We start from the raw sequence: 20,685 nt of genomic DNA, 5'->3' as shown, positions 1-20,685 counted from the left end.
GGGTGGCAAAATACCTAGAGCCACCCTTGACCCTAATCCTGCAGTTTGTTTACTCCTAGGCCTGACACCCAGTCAATCTGCTGTGGCCATCAGACAGCAGTGTATCTATGTGCAGGGGTGTCAGCTGTGAGGGCTAACTTCTTTTGTCAAGTCTCATGTTCAGTACTGAACAGAATTCTTAATTCTTTGATAAACAGGAAACTGGGGGTGTGCTGTGCAGTGGCATTAGCTGTTGAAGACATAAGCTATTTCAGTTTACAAGGATGTTTTTCTGTTTACTTAATGTTTGCTAACCTTCTTCAACATTATGTTAAACACAATGGCATTGCCGTTACAGAAACATCAATGCTTTCTTCCAGATCCTGCCTTGATTCAGTTCACTGAAGTAAAAAGCATTGATGCATACAATGTGCTGGAGCTACACTGCACTGACTTTTAAATATTGATGTTAAGTGCATGTCTTTTGAATTTGATTTCATCTTTATAGTAGAACCATGTAATTGTAGAAATGTGGTAACAAAGTACTAGTGATTGAGACATTGCGGTAAATGTTCTGTATGGTGCTCAAGGGAGTTACTAGCACAACTCCCTAATGCCAGTCAACAAATGTCTCTCTATTTTATTTTTTTTAAGAACACCATGCAGGCAGGGTGCTGGGTCCTGGGCTGGCAGAGCCCTCGGAGAGCAGCAAATGCTGGGGGAGGGTGCCCTCTGGGCACACAGTTCCTACTTACCCCTCTGCCCGCACCCTGAGCGATCCCCCTGCCTACACACAGCTCCTAGCTACTCATCTCTCCCTGCACCCTAAGCTACCCCCTGCCTGCACATAACCCCTATCTATCCCCGTCCCTGCACCCTGAGCTACCACTCTGCTCTTACTTGCAGGCTGATTTGCCTTCTGTGTCCACACTGCAAATACGGGTCTTTCTATGATCTCCCTTGTGAACGGAAGCTGCAGTCTTTTTCTTCCTGCATGGCCAATGGCCAGGCTGTCACTCATATTACTGTCTCCTGCCTCAAATGTGTCAGGCTATGCCTTATACCAAAATGAAAAAACTGCAGCCACTTTTAATTTTCTTAAATTAGGATTTTAAGAGCAAGAAGCTCACAGGAGAAGAAAGCATGAAAAACATAACGTGTTAGATACCTAAATATCCATGCTCCTAGAAATATGGGGACAATTCAGTATAAGGCATATTACTTTTCTTACCACTTATTGGAAGGATACTTAAGTCTCATTTTTAAAAATGACTTGGATGCTTTCAATGGGACTTTGGCTCCTAAGTCACTTAGGCATGTCTGTGAATTTTACCCAAAATCCTATTCCCCTCTAATAAAACAGCTACTTTTCTCTGACCCTCCAAGCCAGCCACTCTTCCTCACTTTTCGGTCCCTTTGTTTTCTGAGTCTGGCTTATAATTGTCCACACATATTTGAAAGTCCTTTGTCTCCTTTCAAGTACCTGTTTTCAGTAGCTTCAGGGAGCTTGTTGTTGTCTAAGGTTAAGCCTCAACCCTCCCTCTCCTTCTGTTTCCTCCCCACAAAACTGTTATAACAATGTAATGGTTGTGTTTACTCTGTGGCCCAAGTTATTAAATCATCAGGTACTTTTCCTGGTGACTATGATTGCTGAAGAAGGAATTTTAGGTGCCCTTATCATTCAAATAGCCTCCTGATAGAGTTCTGATTGTGACTAGACCTTTATTAGTTCGGGCATGACATGGGCATGAACGTTTTCCCTTTTAGTCACAGAACTTCTCTCTACTTAAAACAGGAAATGCAGTCATTTTGGTATGGCCAATACTGTAGCATCTGTTGGTAGGTTTTTCATAGTGACCATTACATCTTATTGGCCAGAGTAGTGGTGAATGATAGTGAGAACTGCAAAATACAGCTGACTGGTTAGAAAGTCCATGACCAGAATACTAAAGGGGTAAAGAAGTAAAAGACACCATTTATTTATTTATTTATTTATGGATTTATTTTATGGAGATGTATTAGTTTGTCACACCTCTCCCCTTCAGGCTCCTAGCACTGCTAGTAAGGATGAGGAACTGTTTCAGAATAGAATGGTACATGGGTTTGGACCTTTAAAATGAAATTAGCCTCCGGTAACTTGGCAACTTGGTTTTGCAGGCTATGGCTTCATGAATTATCGCTATGCAGGCACTGTCAAACGCATTGTGCTATGGGTCTCAGAGGTGAAATTAGGCTTGATTTCTATTTGCATTGGATAACTTAGTGCTGGGGAAACCATATCTGAACTGAAGATTTAATATGCAAAATGTGCCAGTGTGGTTGATAAATTGTCACTTTTAAATGTGATCTGATTTAAATAGCTATACAGAATAGAGAACTTGAATTTCAAGCAGTAATGTCTGAATAGCCCCAGCCACTGTTAAGAGTTTAAAATGAGGTGCTGATGAGAGAAGACAAAGCCAGTTAGCATATATTTAATGAAATATGTATAAAAGTCAGAATATTTATTTAATAAAAATTGCAACTTCAGCTTTGAAGAGCAGATGTTAAGATACCACAGGAAGTGAATCTAGTACAACAGCACTTTGCAATGAGTTTCAATTTTAAGAAATGCCCTGATCTCATTGGAGTTTTACCTTGTCTGAATATTTGTGTTTCATCTCTCTTTATCGTAGGAAGTTCTCTTACCTGCCATAGGCACGTATCTCCTAAAGGAAAAACGTATTGTATCCAGCAAGAAACAGTCCTTCCTGACATGTTGAAATTTGATTTAGAGATTCAAATTCTTTCCTCCTTTCTGCTGGTGCAACTCTGCGCAATGGTGTTGCCCCATTGAAATCAATAGGGTTTAGCTTTTAATTTTCTAAATTTCAGGGAGAACATAATAGTAATTTCTTTGTACTTCCTGTGGGTTGGTTTTTTTTAATCATTGGGAGTTTTGTACAGATTTTAAAAAGCCATTATCCTTTAAAACACACGGCAGCCATTCCTTAGGGCTTTTATGTTTTCCCTTTTTATCTTTTAAATTGCTGAAATGGATATAAGAGTATAACTCTAAACTAAATTTAGTATTTAATTATCATTTGTGTTAATCAAAGCAGAGCAGATATTAGCACTGTCCTGATTACTCCTAAACTAATATTTACTAACTAACACAAGGTAATGTTGTAGGTTAAAGAAAGGCAAATAGGACGAAGCATGATCTAGCAGATCAAGCCAGATTAAGCCTCTGGACTGAGAGCCAGGAGACCTGGATTCTGCTACAGGTTCTGACAATGGCTTGTTTTCTGATCTCGGACAAATCATTCTGCCTTTCTGTGCCTCTGTTTCCCCAGTTGGGATGATGAGGCTTGCCCACTTTTATAACATGCTTTGAGAGAGCGAGGGTTGAAAAGTCACTGTGAGTGCTAAGTATTATTATGAAGTACTTAGGGGAATTATTGATCTATTTCATTTGAAAAAGGGGGAGTCCAGCTAAGAGTCAGATTCTGTCCCCCTTATAACATTGAATAGTACCTTAATGCACAAGTAGTCCACCGGAAATCAAGGGAGCTACTCCTCTGGTAAGGTACAACTCAACAGAAGGGTGGCAGAATATGGCATTTGTAAATATGTGCTTAATTATAACCGTGAATATTAAACAGTATGTATTTATTTACCGTTAAAAGACCCAAGACCTTACTTGGTGCTGACATAAGCAGACAGAATGCCTATTGACTTCAGTGGAAGTTGTCCTGATTTACGGCAGAGCTGAATTATGTCCTTGATCCCTATTTTCCAGTGCACAATACCCATCATTGCTTATCTTGGGGAATCAGCTACTACTTTTACATGCAAACAGTGCAGTGACTAGCGCTGTGTGAAACTCTCAAAATTCAACTCCAACCAGGCAAGCTCCCTTGATTGGGGCTTTTGTTACAAATGTGACATTCCAGTCAGGTTTGCTGAAAGAATCACTGCATTTCAGAGGAATGTTGGCTGATTGATGCTTTCAGGTGGAAGCCAGGCAAAAGTTGATGACCACTGCTGGGCTTTTGCTTTGAGTTTGTTGGTTCATTTAAACACGAAACTCAAAGCAAAAATCATGAGGAAATGAACCCAGGTGAACCAATACAGGTGGAAAAAAAGTTCATGCAATCCTGTGATGCAGATTTTTGTGCATCTCAACTAGTCCATGATTCTCCATGCTACTGATGGTAACAGTTCCTTAGGCAGCCCTTTGAATTGAAATATAGTCTTGGTCTCTGATGTCCTACACAGTAGAAATGGACTTACCATAATAAAATATCTTTTTATATAGCTACAGTTTTTTAGACTTTTTTTAGCATAAATAGTACATTTTCACAAAATACTCATTGGTGTTTGAAATTAATAGAAAACAAGATAATGGAAAGTATTCTAGTATGGTACACTGTCAGGTGGAATCTTACATAAATACTGTATGTGCTTATTTGATTTACCATTTTTATTTTTGTTCTACAGTTTGAGATGCTGACAGGGTCATTACCATTCCAGGGAAAAGACAGAAAGGAGACAATGGCTCTCATTCTCAAGTAAGTAGTAATGTCTGATGGTTTATCTACTAAGTATTTGTTAGCTCTGTTCCTGGGATAGGCCTTTGGTCCTAAGTACATTTAACTGCATAAAATATATAGAACAAGAACAAATATACATAGAGGCTGAGATTTTCAAAGCTATGCAGGGAGTTAGATGTGCAACTCCTACTAATGTCAGTGTTATTGTGTGCCTAAACCCCCTAGGTGATTCACCCAGAGTAAATAACCAGAAACTGTGTATTGCTGGTCTATGAGCATTCCATTGTGGGGAGGGGGCCTTGGAGAAAAAATATATGTGGCCATATAATAAGACTGTATGATGATGCATATATAAAAGGGTGCAGAGCTAAAGTTGTACAGACAACCTGCACGTTGTCATTCCTGACTTTCGAGTCCTTTCCTTTGCAGACCTGACATCGATTTAATGCTCAGCATGTGCATAAATATTTGCAAGATTGAAACCATAGTCCCTGCCAAATTACTTATTTCTGCCGTCTACCACTGAAGCACCAGAGCTATTAAAAACCAATTACAATTTTTAATAATGCAAAATGTGTATTTTATTATCATTCTCGAAAATGTCTAGGCCATTTTGGGTCAAACATTCCAAAAGGTTTGCTCTTGGATTGAGAACAAACCTGCCAAATGTAATCCAGAAAGGTAAAACTGAAAAAAGATAATAAATAGCTGAAAATGACCCCTTAGAAGTCACAGAATGTCCCCACAGAATGTTCTCTGTGTATATATATCTTCCTACTGTATTTTCCACTGCATGCATCCGATGAAGTGGGTTTTAGCCCATGAAAGCTTATGCCCAAATAAATGTGTTCGTCTCTAAGGTGCCACAAGTAGTCCTGTTCTTTTTGCTGATACAAACTAACACGGCTGCTACTCTGAACCCTTAGAATTAGTAACCCTTGAGCAACATTAACTATAAGGTGGTGGTATGTGCTTCTGGTCAGGAGCTGCTCCCAGTGACATCAATACTTCCTTTAACCTTGATGGGTGCAGGACTGGCCCCTCCAGGTGTGAGCTATCTAATCTGTCTAGGTATTATATCTTTGGTGACAAATGTGTATGGGTGTCTGCATGTCCCAATTAATTTCAATTATAAAATGCAGGTGTGGATTTGAAATTTTTTGAAAAATATTTTTTTCTTTTCAAGTGTTCTGTTCTTTCAGAGCCAAGCTAGGAATGCCTCAGTTTTTGAGCATAGAAGCCCAAAGTTTGCTGAGAGCCCTCTTCAAAAGGAACCCATCCAACAGATTAGGTATGGATGCTCATTTGATTTCTGTACAATATGGTGGTGATAATTTCCCTCGATGCATTTTAACTGGTAGTTATCCTCTCCATTACATGTACATTTATATTCATATTTATTCTGCAGCAAAACACAAGCATTACTAGAGAGAGAAGCAAGGAAATCAAGCATAGCATTAGAATCCAAAGCATGAGATTAATTCATGATTTATTTCTTCAGTGAAGAGGGGAAGAAAATCACCAACCTTTATGAATTGCATAAGATAACTCCTGTGGATAGTAATACAGGAAAATGAGAACCCAGTCAGGTATTTTAATGAACTCTCTATATTTCTGCTCCACATCTTGGAGGGGGGTGAAGGAGAGAAGAACAGTTCTTGCAAAGCCACTCTGATTAAATTTCTGTGCCATCTCATTTGATTTAGTGGGAGCATTTTGAACAAAGGGCCTGCCCCTCTTTAACATCTTAAAATGAATTGTCTGCTTTATCACCAAGATTTTGTTTTACTCTTCTTTCATTATTGCATTCAGTTATGTTTGAAGATAGAGGATGTTTTTGATTTATTTATGTAAAGCCAGCTCTGTCTATACTCAAGAGTTCCATTAGGAAACTCATGGTATTTTGGGTGTGGGGGGGTTACGTAGGAGACTTAGTGTGTCCATTCATGTTTTAGCAGGTGGTTCCTTTGAAAATTTGTTCCCTAGAGATTTTAGTGAAAAACAAGAGTAACCATAGCAAATTGAGGACATCAAAGTCATAGCATTATGTTGTTATTTTAAAATGTTGCCTCCGTCTGTACAAATATTGTAGGTTCCTTCCAGCTCTCTAATCTCTTGTTCCGGGTGAATAAGAGAATGACTTGCTTTGTAAAGTAGAGGAGTGCAAGGGGAAAAAATGGTTGCAACAAGATGTGTTTCCTCCTCTACTCTCCCAATTTCTCTGTTCTCTCCTGCCTCCTATTCTCTTACCAGCTTACACCTCCTATGTCCCATGTATCCATTTTTCTTCACTACTATCATCCTCTATTCATTCTCCTTTCCCCATCTTTAAAAGTCTCGAACACCACTGTTATTACCAAATTTCCACTATTAAGTGATACATCAGTATACAATCAGGTACAGTTCTCAGATGTGAGACTTAGAGAAGGAAAAAAAGGACAACAAAGAGAAATTTTGAAGCCTGTGATCCTAAAATTCCACCTGATGATGTTGCTAAGAAAAGGTTTAAATTGTTTTCCAAATACAGTAACTCCTCACTTAACGTTGTAGTTATGTTCCTGAAAAATGCGACTTTAAGTGAAACAATGTTAAGCGAATCCAATTTCCCTGTAAGAATTAATGTAAATGGGGGGGCGGGTTAGGTTCCAGGGAATTTTTTTTTTGCCAGACAAAAAGCATTATATACATTTTAAACAATTTTAAACAAGCAATTTAATACAGGTATAAGTTTTAAACAATTTAATACTACAGTCATCACTGCTGAGTACGAAGCTTGGTTAGGTGGTGGAGGCAGAGAGTGAAAGAGGATGGATTGTCCGGCTGCTCCTCTTGCTGTTCTTGCAAGCACACTGACTTTGCTGAGGGCAGGGGACTCAACCCTCAGCCCATCCACTCTACCCCTTCCCTCAAGTCCCCACCCTTGACCCGCCACTTCTCCCCCCACACCTCCTCCCCCTTTACTTTGCACGCTGAGTCCTCGCACCTCAACCCTCCCTTCTGTATGCTGCAAACCAGCTGATTGCCACGGGCAGGAGGGAGGGGGGAGGCACGCTGAGTCCTCGCTCCTCCCCTCTCCCTCCTGCCCGGGGCAATCAGCTGGCTTGCGGTTTAGGAGGCAAGAGGGAGGGGGGAAGAGCGAGGACTTGGCATGCAGGCTCCCCGTCCCTCCCCTCTCCCTCCTGCCCGGGGCAATCAGCTGGCTTGCGGCGTTTAGGAGACAGGAGGGAGAAGTGAGGACTTGGCGCACAGGCTCCCCTTCCCTCCCCCACCCCCACCTCCTGCTTGGGGCAATCAGCTGGTTTGCATTGTTCAGGAGGGAGCGGGAGCCTGCGTGCCGAGTCCTCGCTCCTCCCCCCTCCCTCTTGCCTCCTAAACGCCGCAAGCCAGCTGATTGCCGCAGGCAGGAGGCAGGGGAGGGAGGCGGAGCGTGCCAAGTACTCGCTTCTTCCCCCTCCCTCCTGCCTCCTAAACGCTGCAAGCCAGCTGATTGCCGCAGGTGGAGGAGGGGGAAGGCGCTGATCCACGGGGTCTGCTGGCGGACGGTGGGGGAGGGCGTAGGGAGGCTGCCAGCTGTGGAGAAAGCAGGCAGCCAAACAACGTAGGAGTGGAGCATTGCACAACTTTAAATGAATATGTTCCCTAATTTATCAGCAATGTAACAACGAAACAACGTTAACCGGGACAACTTTAAGTGAGGAGTTACTGCATATGTGATTTTTTTTCCATTTCTGAAATATTAATTTATTGACTCAATAAAGATGCAGTATTAATTGTAACACCCAGAAGGCCATAAACCACTAATAAAATGCAGGTGTACTTCCCCGAAGTGCAAAAAATAGTGTTAGTCAAACCTTTGAACATATTCAGAGTTTAGGTTCAACACAAGGGGAAAGTAATATATTTATAGCTCTTTTGCTGTAATTCCCCATCTGGATACTCTATTCAAGAACAAAAGCTATTTTACTCTAGAACAATTTCTCCTCTTTAGAAATAAGGGAAATAAGATTTTTGTGTGTGTGTGTGTGTGTGTAATATACCATAAGGTATCCTTTCCACCAATCAGCCACATCATTTAGCTCTTCTGTATATGCTCTGTTGTATCAGTGGGAATATATTGCTCTAGAAATTGCAGGTGACTGTAAAGAAAAGGCCTCAGGGAAAAGAAGAATACTTGATCTTTGACTTCTGTAAGGTCTGTCACAGGAAAAGAAATAACTAGTTGGTCCTCATTAAATATACAGTTGGCTGACATCAGCACCCATGGGGTTTTGGCAGCTAATTAATTACTTTCCTTTTTGCAAGTAAGACACATCATAGTATAAATACAACTTTTGAAAAGCAGGATGCTGTTATCTCCTGGAACTCTTTAGCTGTTTAGATTTTTTTGATTGGGAATAGGGGTCCGAGAGCAAAGCTAAATTAAGCACGTAACTTGTTCCGAGATGTGTAAAAAGCAAGTGGTGCAGGAGAGATGTTTTGCCTCTGGCTTTCATACTTAGTTGTTCAATCGCTTGAGGTGGTGTTATGGAGGGATCTACTACTACTATTTGATCCCACATGTAGCAGTCACAGCATTAGCATTCTGACTGACAGTTGTTAGCAAGATGTTTGGCAGCCCAATTACATCACCATCTGGCTGGGCTATGGTTCTTGAAATTTCTAATAATAATCTTGTGTGGAAAATGGAACTTCCCTCTTGCTATCTGTGTCCTTGTGCTGCGGAGTGACCTTTTAGGGCTTTGCTAATGTACAAAAATTAACATTCTTGAAGTATGTGTCAGTGTAGAGCCACTGAAGGTGCTCATGCGCCTCATGTGCATGGGACTGGACATTTTAAAGTAGCAGTGTCTGTTGGGGCTGCACATGTACCATGTGCCTCCTCATGCTCCTATGCAAAGGCATAAAGAGTGAAGCGACTGCAACCCTCCCTCAGGTCCCTCCTCTTATTTATTGCAGTGAGACAGAATCTGGCGAGTTTCTAACCCACTAGCTCTTAGTTTTGGCTAAACCTTCTTAATTTCTTCAGAACTCTTTTGATTATCTTCATATGTGACTGTTGCGTTCATATCAACCCATCTTATCTGAGTATCAACAGCTAGATTCCCCCTGTACACACCTTCATGCCCAGCGCTTCTTAACTTGGCAGACCTAAACCTACCAGCGTCAAACCCTATCCATCCTGCTATGGACAAATCCCCTTAAAAGATGGACATAGGAGTTGCCTCTTCTGTTTAGGGGGACATGGGGCCAAACTCCATCTTCTGGAACAATTCATGAGTCTCATCATACCCTGAGATCCTGTGAGTGGACAAGCCAGCGTTATCCAGCATCTCTGTTGAAGACTGGTGCAGAAAAAATTGTGCCAAGAAAGAAACTTGTGCTGGCACTGGTAGCGGCATTGCCATCTCTGGTCCCATTCTCTGCCCCTCCCCAACAGACACTTATCACAGATGCTTCAGTGGGCTGGAGCACCCAGATGAACCACCTACAGATGCAGGGGCATGCTGTCGGGATAACCTGAGATTACACATGAATGTCCAGGAGCTGGGAGACATCAGACTGGCCTTCATAGCATTCCTGCCTGTTCTGTGGAACTCCGCAGTGCAAATCCTGCAACACAACATGTTGGTGATGCACGATGTAAACAAACAAGGAGGTGCCTGATCATCCCCTCTTCTGCCAAGAAACCATCAGGCTATTGAAGTGGTGACATCAACACAGGATAATCCCACTAGGTCTAAACCTCCTAGGGCTCGGTGAAGGTCTGGTAGACTTCTTAAACAGTCACCCAGTGACCAACCACAAGGGGTCACTGAAGGAGTTTATATAGACCTCATATTCTACCCCGGCAGGATCCCCATAATAGATTTATTTACCACAGGGGACAATGTCAGATGCATGACTTTCTGTTCCAGAAAAGGTGTGAGCCTGGGATTATTGCCAGATGCGTTTCTTTTGCAGTGATCTGGAGGATTCATATATGCCTTGACAACAATTCTCCAGGATAATGTCCAAGATCAAGAGAGACAAGGCTACAGATATCTTGGTAGACCCTTATTGGCCAAGACAGTTTTGGCTGTCACATCTGCTACAGATGGCCCTGTGCCATCCCATTCACCTCCTGGCCTGCCTGGACATATCACAGAATCAAGGTCAGCAGCCAGACCCGCAGCTGTTACACCCGATGGCTCAGATGTTGGCTGTTTGAACAATACCAAGAGAGACTGCTCCCTACAGGTTCAAAAGATTCTCATACAATGCAGAAAATCCTCCACCAGGAAGAATTATTCCTCAAAGTGGAAAAGATTTTCTACATGGGCAGCCCAACATGGTTTGGACCCAGTTGAGGCAGCAACACTGAAGATCCTAGACTATGCTGTTCCTGAAACAGGCAAAACTATCATTTAATTCTCTCAAAGTCCCCTTGGCAGCATTATCAGTGTGTCACACTCCAGCACAGTCACACCCAAAGATACTGAAATTCTTTAAGCGCCTTCTTCATATTAGCCCTCCATTTAAGGACCTGACTCCCTCATGAGACCTCATTGTTATTCTTCTGAAGCATATGGACTATGGACCCTCCCTTTGAACCAGTGACAGAATATGCCGTGCACCCTTATCATCAAGAGGATCTTTCTGGTGGCTATCACCTCAGCTTGGAGAGTCAGTGAACACTAGACTCTCATAGCTGGACTGCGGTCTTTCATATGGACAAGGTGGTACTCAGACTACACCCCAATTTCACCCCCAACGTGGTCTAGACTATCACCAAAAAATCAATTATCTTGCTAGTCTTCTTCCCAAAGCCACACTCACCAATGGTAGAGAAGAAACAGCACACTTTAGACTTATCCACAGCTCCACTGTATTACCATAATGGGACCAAGATGAAGTTTTGTCTGACTCGTTGCCACTTTGTGGTCATTTCTGGTTCGTCCAAAGGCCAATCCATCTCACCACAATGAATTTCCAAGTGGATCATGTAATGCGTTTCCACCAGTTATCAGTTGTCTGGAGAGCCTTTCCATTCGAATATCCAGGCACAAGCTGCATCTGTCACCTGCTTCAGAAACTTTCCGATCTTGTGCTCTTAATATGGCAGCCAGAGCAGCCACCAAGTTCAGGGGAACAGTTGTCCAATCACTGATGCAGCTGAAACTCTTCACTCCCACCATCGTGAGGGGAACTGATTGCTAGTCACCTACAGCAGGATCTACACTGACACATACTCAGAGAAGAAAGAACAATCACTCTACAGAAACTATGGTTCTTCAAGATGTTGTAATCACAAACACCCCTCAATCCTCACTTTCAGAGTCCTCAACTAACACAGGCTTCGAATGTCAAGAGAACTAAGAGATTGGGACCACTCTCTCCTTTATTTCCTCACACAAGAGCATGAGAAGGCAGAGGGGTGCATGCACAGGCCAAACAGACACTGCTTTTCAATAATTTCCAATCTCTCACACACGAGGCGCATATAGCCCTACAGAGGGAGTCACACTGACCACAAGATCTCAGATCACCACTAGGGTAAGTAACTGCTCTTTCTATTCGATTACAAAGATGAAGCGAATAAAATCAATATTGTTCTGATTTTTGTAACCTAAATGTTGCTTAACTACTGAGGTGATATTTGTTGAAGCAAATTTATTGGCTATTACTGGTCCTAATCCAACATCTATTGAAATCAGTGGGAATCTTTCCAATGGCAGTTGAATCAGACCCTTTTTTAACAATTAAATCAATTAAAAATTATATTCAATAGCTATGTTAAAAAGAAAGTTAAGGTTGCAAGGTCAAGCACTCAGAAGTTAGGACAGGCCAGAATTGGCATTGCCAATCCAATCTCAATTTGTCTCCCTTGGCTTTAATGAGACATAGGCTCCAGAGCACCTAAACCCCTTTTGAAAATGGGACTTACATGCCTAAGTCACTTAGGCACTCTTGAAAATTTTACCCACAATCTTTAATTATATGATCACATACTGTTTTTTCCACAGGATCCTGGCCTCATTCATTGTACGGGATGGTCAGTGCTCTCTGTGGGGGTAGTCATTCAATATTCTTTTTATGCTTAACAACACACCATTCAAACCCTGCACTGAATACAGAATTATTAATTTCCTCATGGGCCTTTCCCTGGTGTTCTCATCGTAATGTCTGAGTGCACTTCACAAACAACTAGTGAATAATCTTTATAGCACTTCTTTTAGGTGAGGGGTGACATTAGACCCAATTTACAATTGAGGAACTGAGGCACAGAGCCAAAACGTTTTGACTGATTTTTGGTGCCCAATTTAACACACCTAAGACCTGATTTTTTTTTTCCAGAAAACTTAGCACTTTTTTTGTCATTTTATATGTTCAAAGCACAGCTCCCATCGACTTCAGTTGCAGCTGTGAACTATCAGCACTTCTGCAAATCTGGCCAAAGTGTCTCAAGTTGGGCAATCATAAAGTAAGGAACACACAGGTAGCAACCACCTGTGAGAAATTTGGGTTTAAGTGACTTGCCCAGTGTCACATAAGCATTCTTTGGCACAGTCAGGGATAGACTCCAGTTCTTCTAAGCACATTTGCTGGTCCTGATACTCTTCTGATGCTGGGTTTATATTAGTGTAACTCTGTTTTTTTTCTGTGGAGTTTCTACTTAGCTATACTGGTGTCAGTGAAACCAGAGGCAGACCTGCCATATATGTTTAGTAGACAATCTGGACTGTCCTTGAACTTGGATGATGATTGAAAATTCCTAATAAGAAATCCATGGAACAAGGTTTGTCACTGGCCAAGTTTTTGTATTTACTGATTTCTGGCAGCAGCCTATTCTATGTTCAGAATACCAGGGGAGAACAAATCAAAACTGTAAACATACCTACTGGGTCAGCTTTCCCATATACATGGCTGACAGCCCTGCATGTAATATGCAAGAAATATTTGTTTTTAATACCTAGTCATGAGCCAATGTTAAGCAGGCTGTAGAATGCAGTTCTTGATCAGAGCACTTTGGCAAACACTAATACTGTCTTGTGTGCATCGAAAGCAGATGTCACATTTTACAAAAGCTTGAGTTGACAAGACCTTTTACAAAACTGCTTGTTTGGAAATACAAGTATTGCAAATAAAAGACTTAGCACCCTGAGGTGCTGAGCACCCACAGCAAGGTACTCAGTGTTCTCAGTTCCCACTAATGTCAGTAGGAGCTGAGATGCTCAACACATCTGGAGATTCTCAGCATCTCACAGGAAATGGCTCCAAAATTGCAATGCAGAATCTTCATCTCCAGGTGTTACTTTCCCTCATGGGAGAATGAAAGATGCTATTAATAAAAACAAATCAACCAATCACGTGGCACACTCAGTCAAATCTGATAGTTGTTTAATTATTACTGAACACCTGCTGATTTTCGTCAAGCCAGTAAACTAAATGTGCTGAAAGGAATAAACAAGAAAGATATTAAATGAGGACATAAAGCAAAAGTAATGAAAGAATTAGACGTGCTGCCAAACCCCATGAAGTTTTGCTAAATAATCAATAGTATACGTAAGAAACATAAGAAAGTTGTTAGTGAACAAAAAGTATCTATGACATTGGGTGTGTTTGGTGCCAATACAAATGAGAACCAGTTTTGAGGTACCCCAAATGAGCTGACTGTTTGTGTAAATTTGAGCCTAAACTATATGCACCAGAGTTTCCCCATCAGTTGACTGGAGTTAATAAAACTTAACTCTCACAAGGTGGTTACAAATGCATCTCTGTAAGTGCTAGGTAGCAGTAATACCATTGCTCCCATGTCAGGAAGCCCTTTGGACTCCTAGTCCTACCTAGTTTTATTCTATTCTCTCTATTCTATAAGGCTCTTAGATCACACTCCTCATTTTAGTATCTGAGTGCCTCCCAGTCAGGGCCGGCTTTAGGCTGATTCCCCCGATTCCCTGGAATCAGGCCCTGCGCCTAAGGGGGCCCTGCGCCTAAGAGGGCCCCACAACTTACGTGCCTTTTTAATGTTTTAATTTTTTTTACTCACCCGGCGGTGGTCTGGGTCTTTGGCAGCACTTTGGCAGCGGGGAGGTCCTTCACCGCGGAAGACCCGGAGCAAGGGACGGACCCCCTGCCGCTGAAGTGCCACTGAAGACCCAGACCGCTGTCAGGTATTCGAATCAAAATAATTATCTTCGTGAGTTCACGGAGAACAGGTGAGGTCCAACAAGACTGGCGAAGGGCAAACAGAGTTCCTATCTTTAAAAAAAGAGAACAAAGAGGACCTGGGAAATTATAGAGCAGTCAGTCTAACTTCAATACCTGAAAAGATACTGGAACATATTAAACAATCAGTCTGTAAGCACCTAGAGGACAATAGGGTGATAAGTAATAGCCAGCATGGATTTGTCAAGAACAAATGCCAAACCAACCTAATTTCCTTCTTTGACAAGGTTACAGGCCTAGTGGATAGGAGAGAAACTATAAAGAGAATATATTTGATTTTTAGTACAGCTTTTGACACAGTCCCACGTGATAGTCTCATAAGCAAACTAGGGAAATGTTGCCTACATAAAATTACCATAAAGTGGGTTTACAACTGGTTGAAAAAACATGCTCAACAAGTAGTCATTGATGGTTTCCTGTCAAACTGGGATGACATATCTAGTGGGATCCCACAGGGTTCAGTCCTTGGTCCAGTACTGTTTAGTATTTTCATTAAGGACTTGGATAATGGTGTGGAGAGTATGCCTACAGCATTTGAGGTGACACAAAGCTGAGAGGCTTGGGAGCACTTTGGAGGACAGAATTCAAAATGACCTTGACAAATTAGAGAATTGGTCCGAAACCAGCAAGATGAAATACAATAAAGACAAGTGTGAAGTACTATATTTAGGAAAATCAAATGAACAACTACAAAATGGGGAATAACTGACCAGGCTGTAGCAATGTTGAAAAGGAGCTGGGGGTTATAGTTGATCACAAATGTAATGAGAGACAACAGTGTGATGCTGCTGTGAAAAAGGCTGTTATTCTGGGGTGTATTAACAGGATTGTTGTATGTAAGACAAGGGAGGTAACTGTTGTACTCAGCACTGGTGAGGCCTTGGCTGGAGTACTGTGCCCACTTTTGGGTGCCACACTTTAAAAAAGATGTGGACAAAATGGAGAAAGTCCAGAGCAGAGCAACAAAAATGATAAAATGTTTTGAAAACCTGACCTATAAAGAAAAGCTGCAAAAACTAGGCATGTTTATGAGAAAAGAAGATTTGGGGAGGGATCTGATAAGTGTTCAGATATGTTAAGGGCTGTTATAAAAAAGATGGTGATCAATTGTTCTTCATTTCGACAGGAGGTAGGAAAAGAAGTAATGGGCTTAATCTGCAACAAGGGAGATTTAGGTTAGATATTGGGAAACGCTTTCTAACTATAAGGATAATTAAGTGCTGGAATAGGTTACCAAGGGAGGCTGTGGAATCCCCTTCTGTGACACAATTGAGCTAGGATTTATATACAGTTTGCTGGTTGAATGAGGTTCACACTTCCAGCACTGGTAAAATAGTTTCAAGTGATTCTCGAGTAAAGAAGCTGGGAACTGTTAAAGAAGGGCTATAGTTTTATTGTTTTCTGTTGTTTGTTTTGGGTAAGGGACATAGAACAAAGGAAGGTGTAAAGAGGAGTAAGCCGTAGAGAAGGCAGGAAGAGCAAAGAAACAGATGCTGAACTCACCAAGAAGCAGTTAGAAGAGCTGTGTGCAGTGAGCTCTGTCAGCAGCTGATCAGAAAAAATCGGAGCCGGTGGCCATGCCGCACTCGTATGCCATGAGGCAAGATGAGGCATTGCTCCAGACTGGGGAAGGGGTCCCTTTTTCTCCTACAGGGCATGCAAGAGCTCAAGCAGATGGTTCCACAGATGATCCAGCAGAGGCGGCAGAAGTGGCAAGAGTATTAGAGCTGTGGAGGCTGGAGTTCAGAAGGCTGCTAGTGGAGGAGAAACAAACAGAGTTGGAGGCCAGGTGTCAGAGTAAGGAGACAGAGCTGGAGCAACAGAAGCTTGCTGACCAGGACAACTGCAAGCAGCTCTAACAGAAGAGGACTTGCAAGTTATGCCCATGGGACCCCAGAGAAGGACATAATGGGGTGTGCCTGATAGAAGCTAGCAGATGTGGATATGATGAATCCCACTACCCCACCTGTAGCCTGAGTCATTATGAACACTAAAGGTTATTCCAGGATTCTGACTGGAAATGCAGGGAGGTGTGTGTTCTTGGTGTGTTGTTTTCTGTAACTAGGTAACAGGATTGAGGCCGAGGGCTCAGGTTCAAGTGTACTATAGCCAGACACAGTGATCGAGGGAGTAAACCCTCACTGGGGAAACTGAGTCAGTGTTTGGTAGGTCTGGAGCAAAGCTGAAAGGGGCTAGGGTACAGGATCTGCTAGGAGTGATGGGATCCTGGCACAACTAGGTCAATAGTTGTGGGCCTGTACTCGGCTGAGAGCAGTCAGCCTCTGGGAAAGCTGTGGGCCAGCACTCCGCTGGGAGCAGGGCTGGCTCAGGATGGAAAGAGATCTGGTTTCACACATTGGGTTGACAGAGCTCTCTACTGGCCTGGGTGACCCAGATGGGTGTGAAGCAAGCACTGGGGTAGTATGGATATTAAGAAGCATAAAAGGTGCCCCTTAGTTTATGGACCCAGGAGAACTTTGAACAGATGCCTGTAGCAAGTAGCTAGTAGCTAATCCGACTGGTGGTTCACAACTGTGTGTCAGCAACTCTTGTCAGGCCTGACATACTCACTACATCTAACACACTATTCTCATGGTATATGCCCCAAAAAGTGTCACATGAGAGATCACTGGAAAACTTCACACTTCCAGCAATGGTAAAATAATTTCAAGAGATTCTCGAGTAAAGAGGCTGGGAAATGTTAAAGAAAGGCTATAGTTTTATTGTTTTCTGTTTGTTTGTTTTAGGTAAGGGACATAGAACGAAGGAAGGTGTAAAGACAAATAAGAAGTAGAGAAGATCATTAATATTCTTACATATGTAGGCTTGAGTTATGTACAAAGAGTGATGGACATGTGCTAGAAATATGTTTGTCTCCATAAGCCCAATCTGTTGTAGACAAAGGACTATGTGTTTGTCTGACCAGCCTGGTTGTCAGGCCAAGACAATGAAGGTGTATTTACATAAAATATAAACAAAGCTATCAACCTGGAGAGTGGGGTCGGTAGCTTCTTGTGGGGGTCTGAACCTCAAATGATAAGTATCAACTAATTCTATACAATATTACTGTATTATAAAATGTATTAAGTAACGTCTTCTGTGAAAGTCAGTGACATGCTGGTGATTCATATCATTGTGAAATGTACATATGAACACTATATGGGGAATTATGGATATTCAGTGATATTATGCTTTAAATTCTGTGACCAAACACAGGGAAAAACAGGTTTCCCCCCAGACTGGAGGGAAGGTAGCATTTTGGACTCAAAACAATGAAAGCCTCATTTACATACAAATCAGCACAGGGATGGGATGTCCACAGGAAGGAAAGAACAGCATGAGGTCATCCTGCCTCTTAAAACAGAGTCAATGAACTCTGAGTGATACAAGGGGAAACAGAGAGCCATTTTGGCATCTGTCACCTAGGAAAACAAGGGACTCCAGCACCTTGTATGTTTGTGGAAGGTCCTGACTGAGAGAAACTCAGCCATGGCTGGAAAAAAGAAAAATCAGTAAGAAATCTATCTTGAACAAAGAGAGTAGCTGACAAGTTAGGTCTTAGCCATTAGAAAGCGTATTTTTACTTATTTGCTTGTAACCATTTTTGTTCTTATCCCTTGCACATAAATTCACTTAAAACCGATTTCTTTTTGCTAATAAACTTCTCTCTTTGAAACTAAACCAACCCAGTGCTGTGTTTGAATTGAAGTGATTGTTAGCTCCAGTTAAAGTAGTAAGCTGTGCTTTTGTCCCTTCAGAGGAATGATGAACCTTATTACTTCTCTGAGTGTTCCAGGAGAGGGCTGGACACTCCAGGGCAGGGGAAAATTCAGGATTGGGAGTGTGTTGGGGTCACTCTGCAAGTAGTAACTAAGGCTGGTGGAGACCAGTGTCTGGCTGTTGTGTTGTAGGAAGGCTGCTAGGGTCAGAGTGCTGAATCAGGGCTGCACAGCACAGACGTTCAGGATTTCTGGACTGTGAGCCACAGCAGCTGAGCATTTAAGGCACCCAGGGTTACAGGGCAGGCAGTGACAGAACCTCTCATTGCTCTGGATTGAACCCCAAAGTATTACACCATCATTGGCAGTTTTTAAGAACAGGTTAGAGAAAACACCTGTCAGGAATGGTCTAGATGAGGGGTTTTCAAACTTTCTGAGCTGAAAGCCTCCCTTTGAGTTACAAGTTTTGGTGGCACCTCCTCAATCCAGACAAAAATAGAGAGAAAAGGAGGGTCAAGGGGTGGAAATGGTGCTCCCTCCCTGAACCCCGCTGAATAGGGCTGCCCCAAGCCACCTGCCATCTCTGCTCCTCCCCCTCAAACATTCCTCTGCGCCCTTCTAGGGGGACATGCCCCCCAGTTTGAAAACCTCTGGTGTAGGCATACTTGGTCCTACCTCAGTGTGGGAGGATGGATTAGATGACCTCTTGAGGTCTCTTCCAGCTCTACATTTCTATGATTCTATTTCCTTATCTAATATGAAGCATGAAAGACTGGCCAGGCAGACCTGACACAAGCCTACAATCAAAACTCTCACGTTCAAGGGTTTTTCTTTCCTAGCTGTATACATTTGTGATGGCTTAAACAATTTCTGACATTTCTAAATTGTTTCAAGGGGAAGGGAGGGATATATTGGTGATGGTTTTAAAGAATACAGCATGTTCCTCCTGGCTTGGCTTTATTTTGACTCTTTCTTCTTGTTGTCTTGGCAGGTGCTGGCCTCGATGGAGTTGAAGAAATTAAACGGCACCTGTTCTTTGTTACTATAGACTGGAACGTAAGTAGAGAAATATTGTTGCTAATTGTAGTCTGGGATTAGGTAGATTTAGCAAAGGCCAGCTGGAAACTGAGTCTGTCATGTGAAAACAAAACAAAACAAAAAAGCTTACTGGAGTGAGATCTACCATAGAGGGCCTGTGAATTAAAGTCTTTTGATTCGCATCCACATTTCTGTTTTTACACTAAAGAAAATAAAGGTCCATTCAGCATCCTCAGCTTTTTCAAACTTTTTGTTTCTGTTTTACCTAATCAGCTGGCTCGTTATGATGCAATTTGAATCACTTTCCAGAGGTTCAAAGAATAATTACACTCTGAAGAACTTAATGTACTGATCCCAGGAGTTGGATTAGAATGTAATGGAGCAGTTCTAAATGAAGGTGTTCCTGTGACATTTCATACTGAATGCAATACAAAGCTTAAGGCTTTGGTTTGGAAAAAGACACAACAGGGGAAAGCTATCTGCTCCTCTGGATTCTTCCACTGTTGTGCTCTTATTTTCTCTATAAAAGCATTAGGCCCCTGTGTCTAGGCCTGACTGAGTTGTACTATACCTTTGGGGCTCTGTGCTATCTTTGTGCTCTCCAAAGCCAGGATTTGCCAGCAGCCAATTTGCCCCCAGAGTAATTTAGAGCAGTCTCACAATTGCTCTATCTTATGGCCCCCAGCAAAGGGAATACTGCAGCAGATCAGAGCACAATGGCACTCCAGTCATGTCCCTACCCCTCCAGTGCATCCCCTATGCCAATGAGGCTGGCAGAGTGTTTTCCAGAGCTGTTGTTAGCTGTACATCAGCTTGGGATGCCCTATGCTGTCGGAATCATAAATCACCCAGTTAAAGTAGCTTTGTGGCTTCTTTGCACCACAGGGATGGCACAAAGTGGCAATAACGTGAACCGGGATCAGTTCCTTACTTATTGGGTGCTTTAGACAAGCATAAAGTAGACAGATTTTAAAGACCAATTATTCTAATAATAGAATATACAGTTTAATAATCCAGAGCCGAAAAGAGCAACTTTTTTTATGGATGTTAGTTGTTTTTATTTAGGTGACTGACTAGTTTAGCTTCAGCACTTGAAATGAGAACAGCAAACATTTTAATAAATATAACAGTCCAGATAAGAAGTGTTTGAATGATGCATGGGATTGTAACCAATCATTTGCCTTTTTGCAGTCCATTTAATCTCATAA

At 42.1% G+C, this 20,685-nt stretch overlaps 1 protein-coding gene across 3 annotated transcripts in view; it reads left to right on the top strand.

Moving 5' to 3' along the window:
- Window positions 1-20,685, top strand: part of RPS6KA2 (ribosomal protein S6 kinase A2) — a 451,617-nt gene that overhangs the window by 364,832 nt on the left and 66,100 nt on the right. For all 3 annotated transcript variants that reach the window (XM_045011087.1, XM_045011086.1, XM_045011088.1), the window contains 3 exons: window positions 4,462-4,532; window positions 5,717-5,805; window positions 19,431-19,495. In XM_045011087.1, coding sequence (XP_044867022.1) covers window positions 4,462-4,532; window positions 5,717-5,805; window positions 19,431-19,495 — 225 coding nt within the window. The remainder of the gene's footprint in view (window positions 1-4,461; window positions 4,533-5,716; window positions 5,806-19,430; window positions 19,496-20,685) is intronic.

This window comes from Mauremys mutica, chromosome 3, assembly GCF_020497125.1.
Source record: "Mauremys mutica isolate MM-2020 ecotype Southern chromosome 3, ASM2049712v1, whole genome shotgun sequence".
Classification (NCBI taxonomy): Eukaryota; Metazoa; Chordata; order Testudines; family Geoemydidae; genus Mauremys; species Mauremys mutica.
This window is presented reverse-complemented; position numbering and strand designations above follow the sequence as displayed.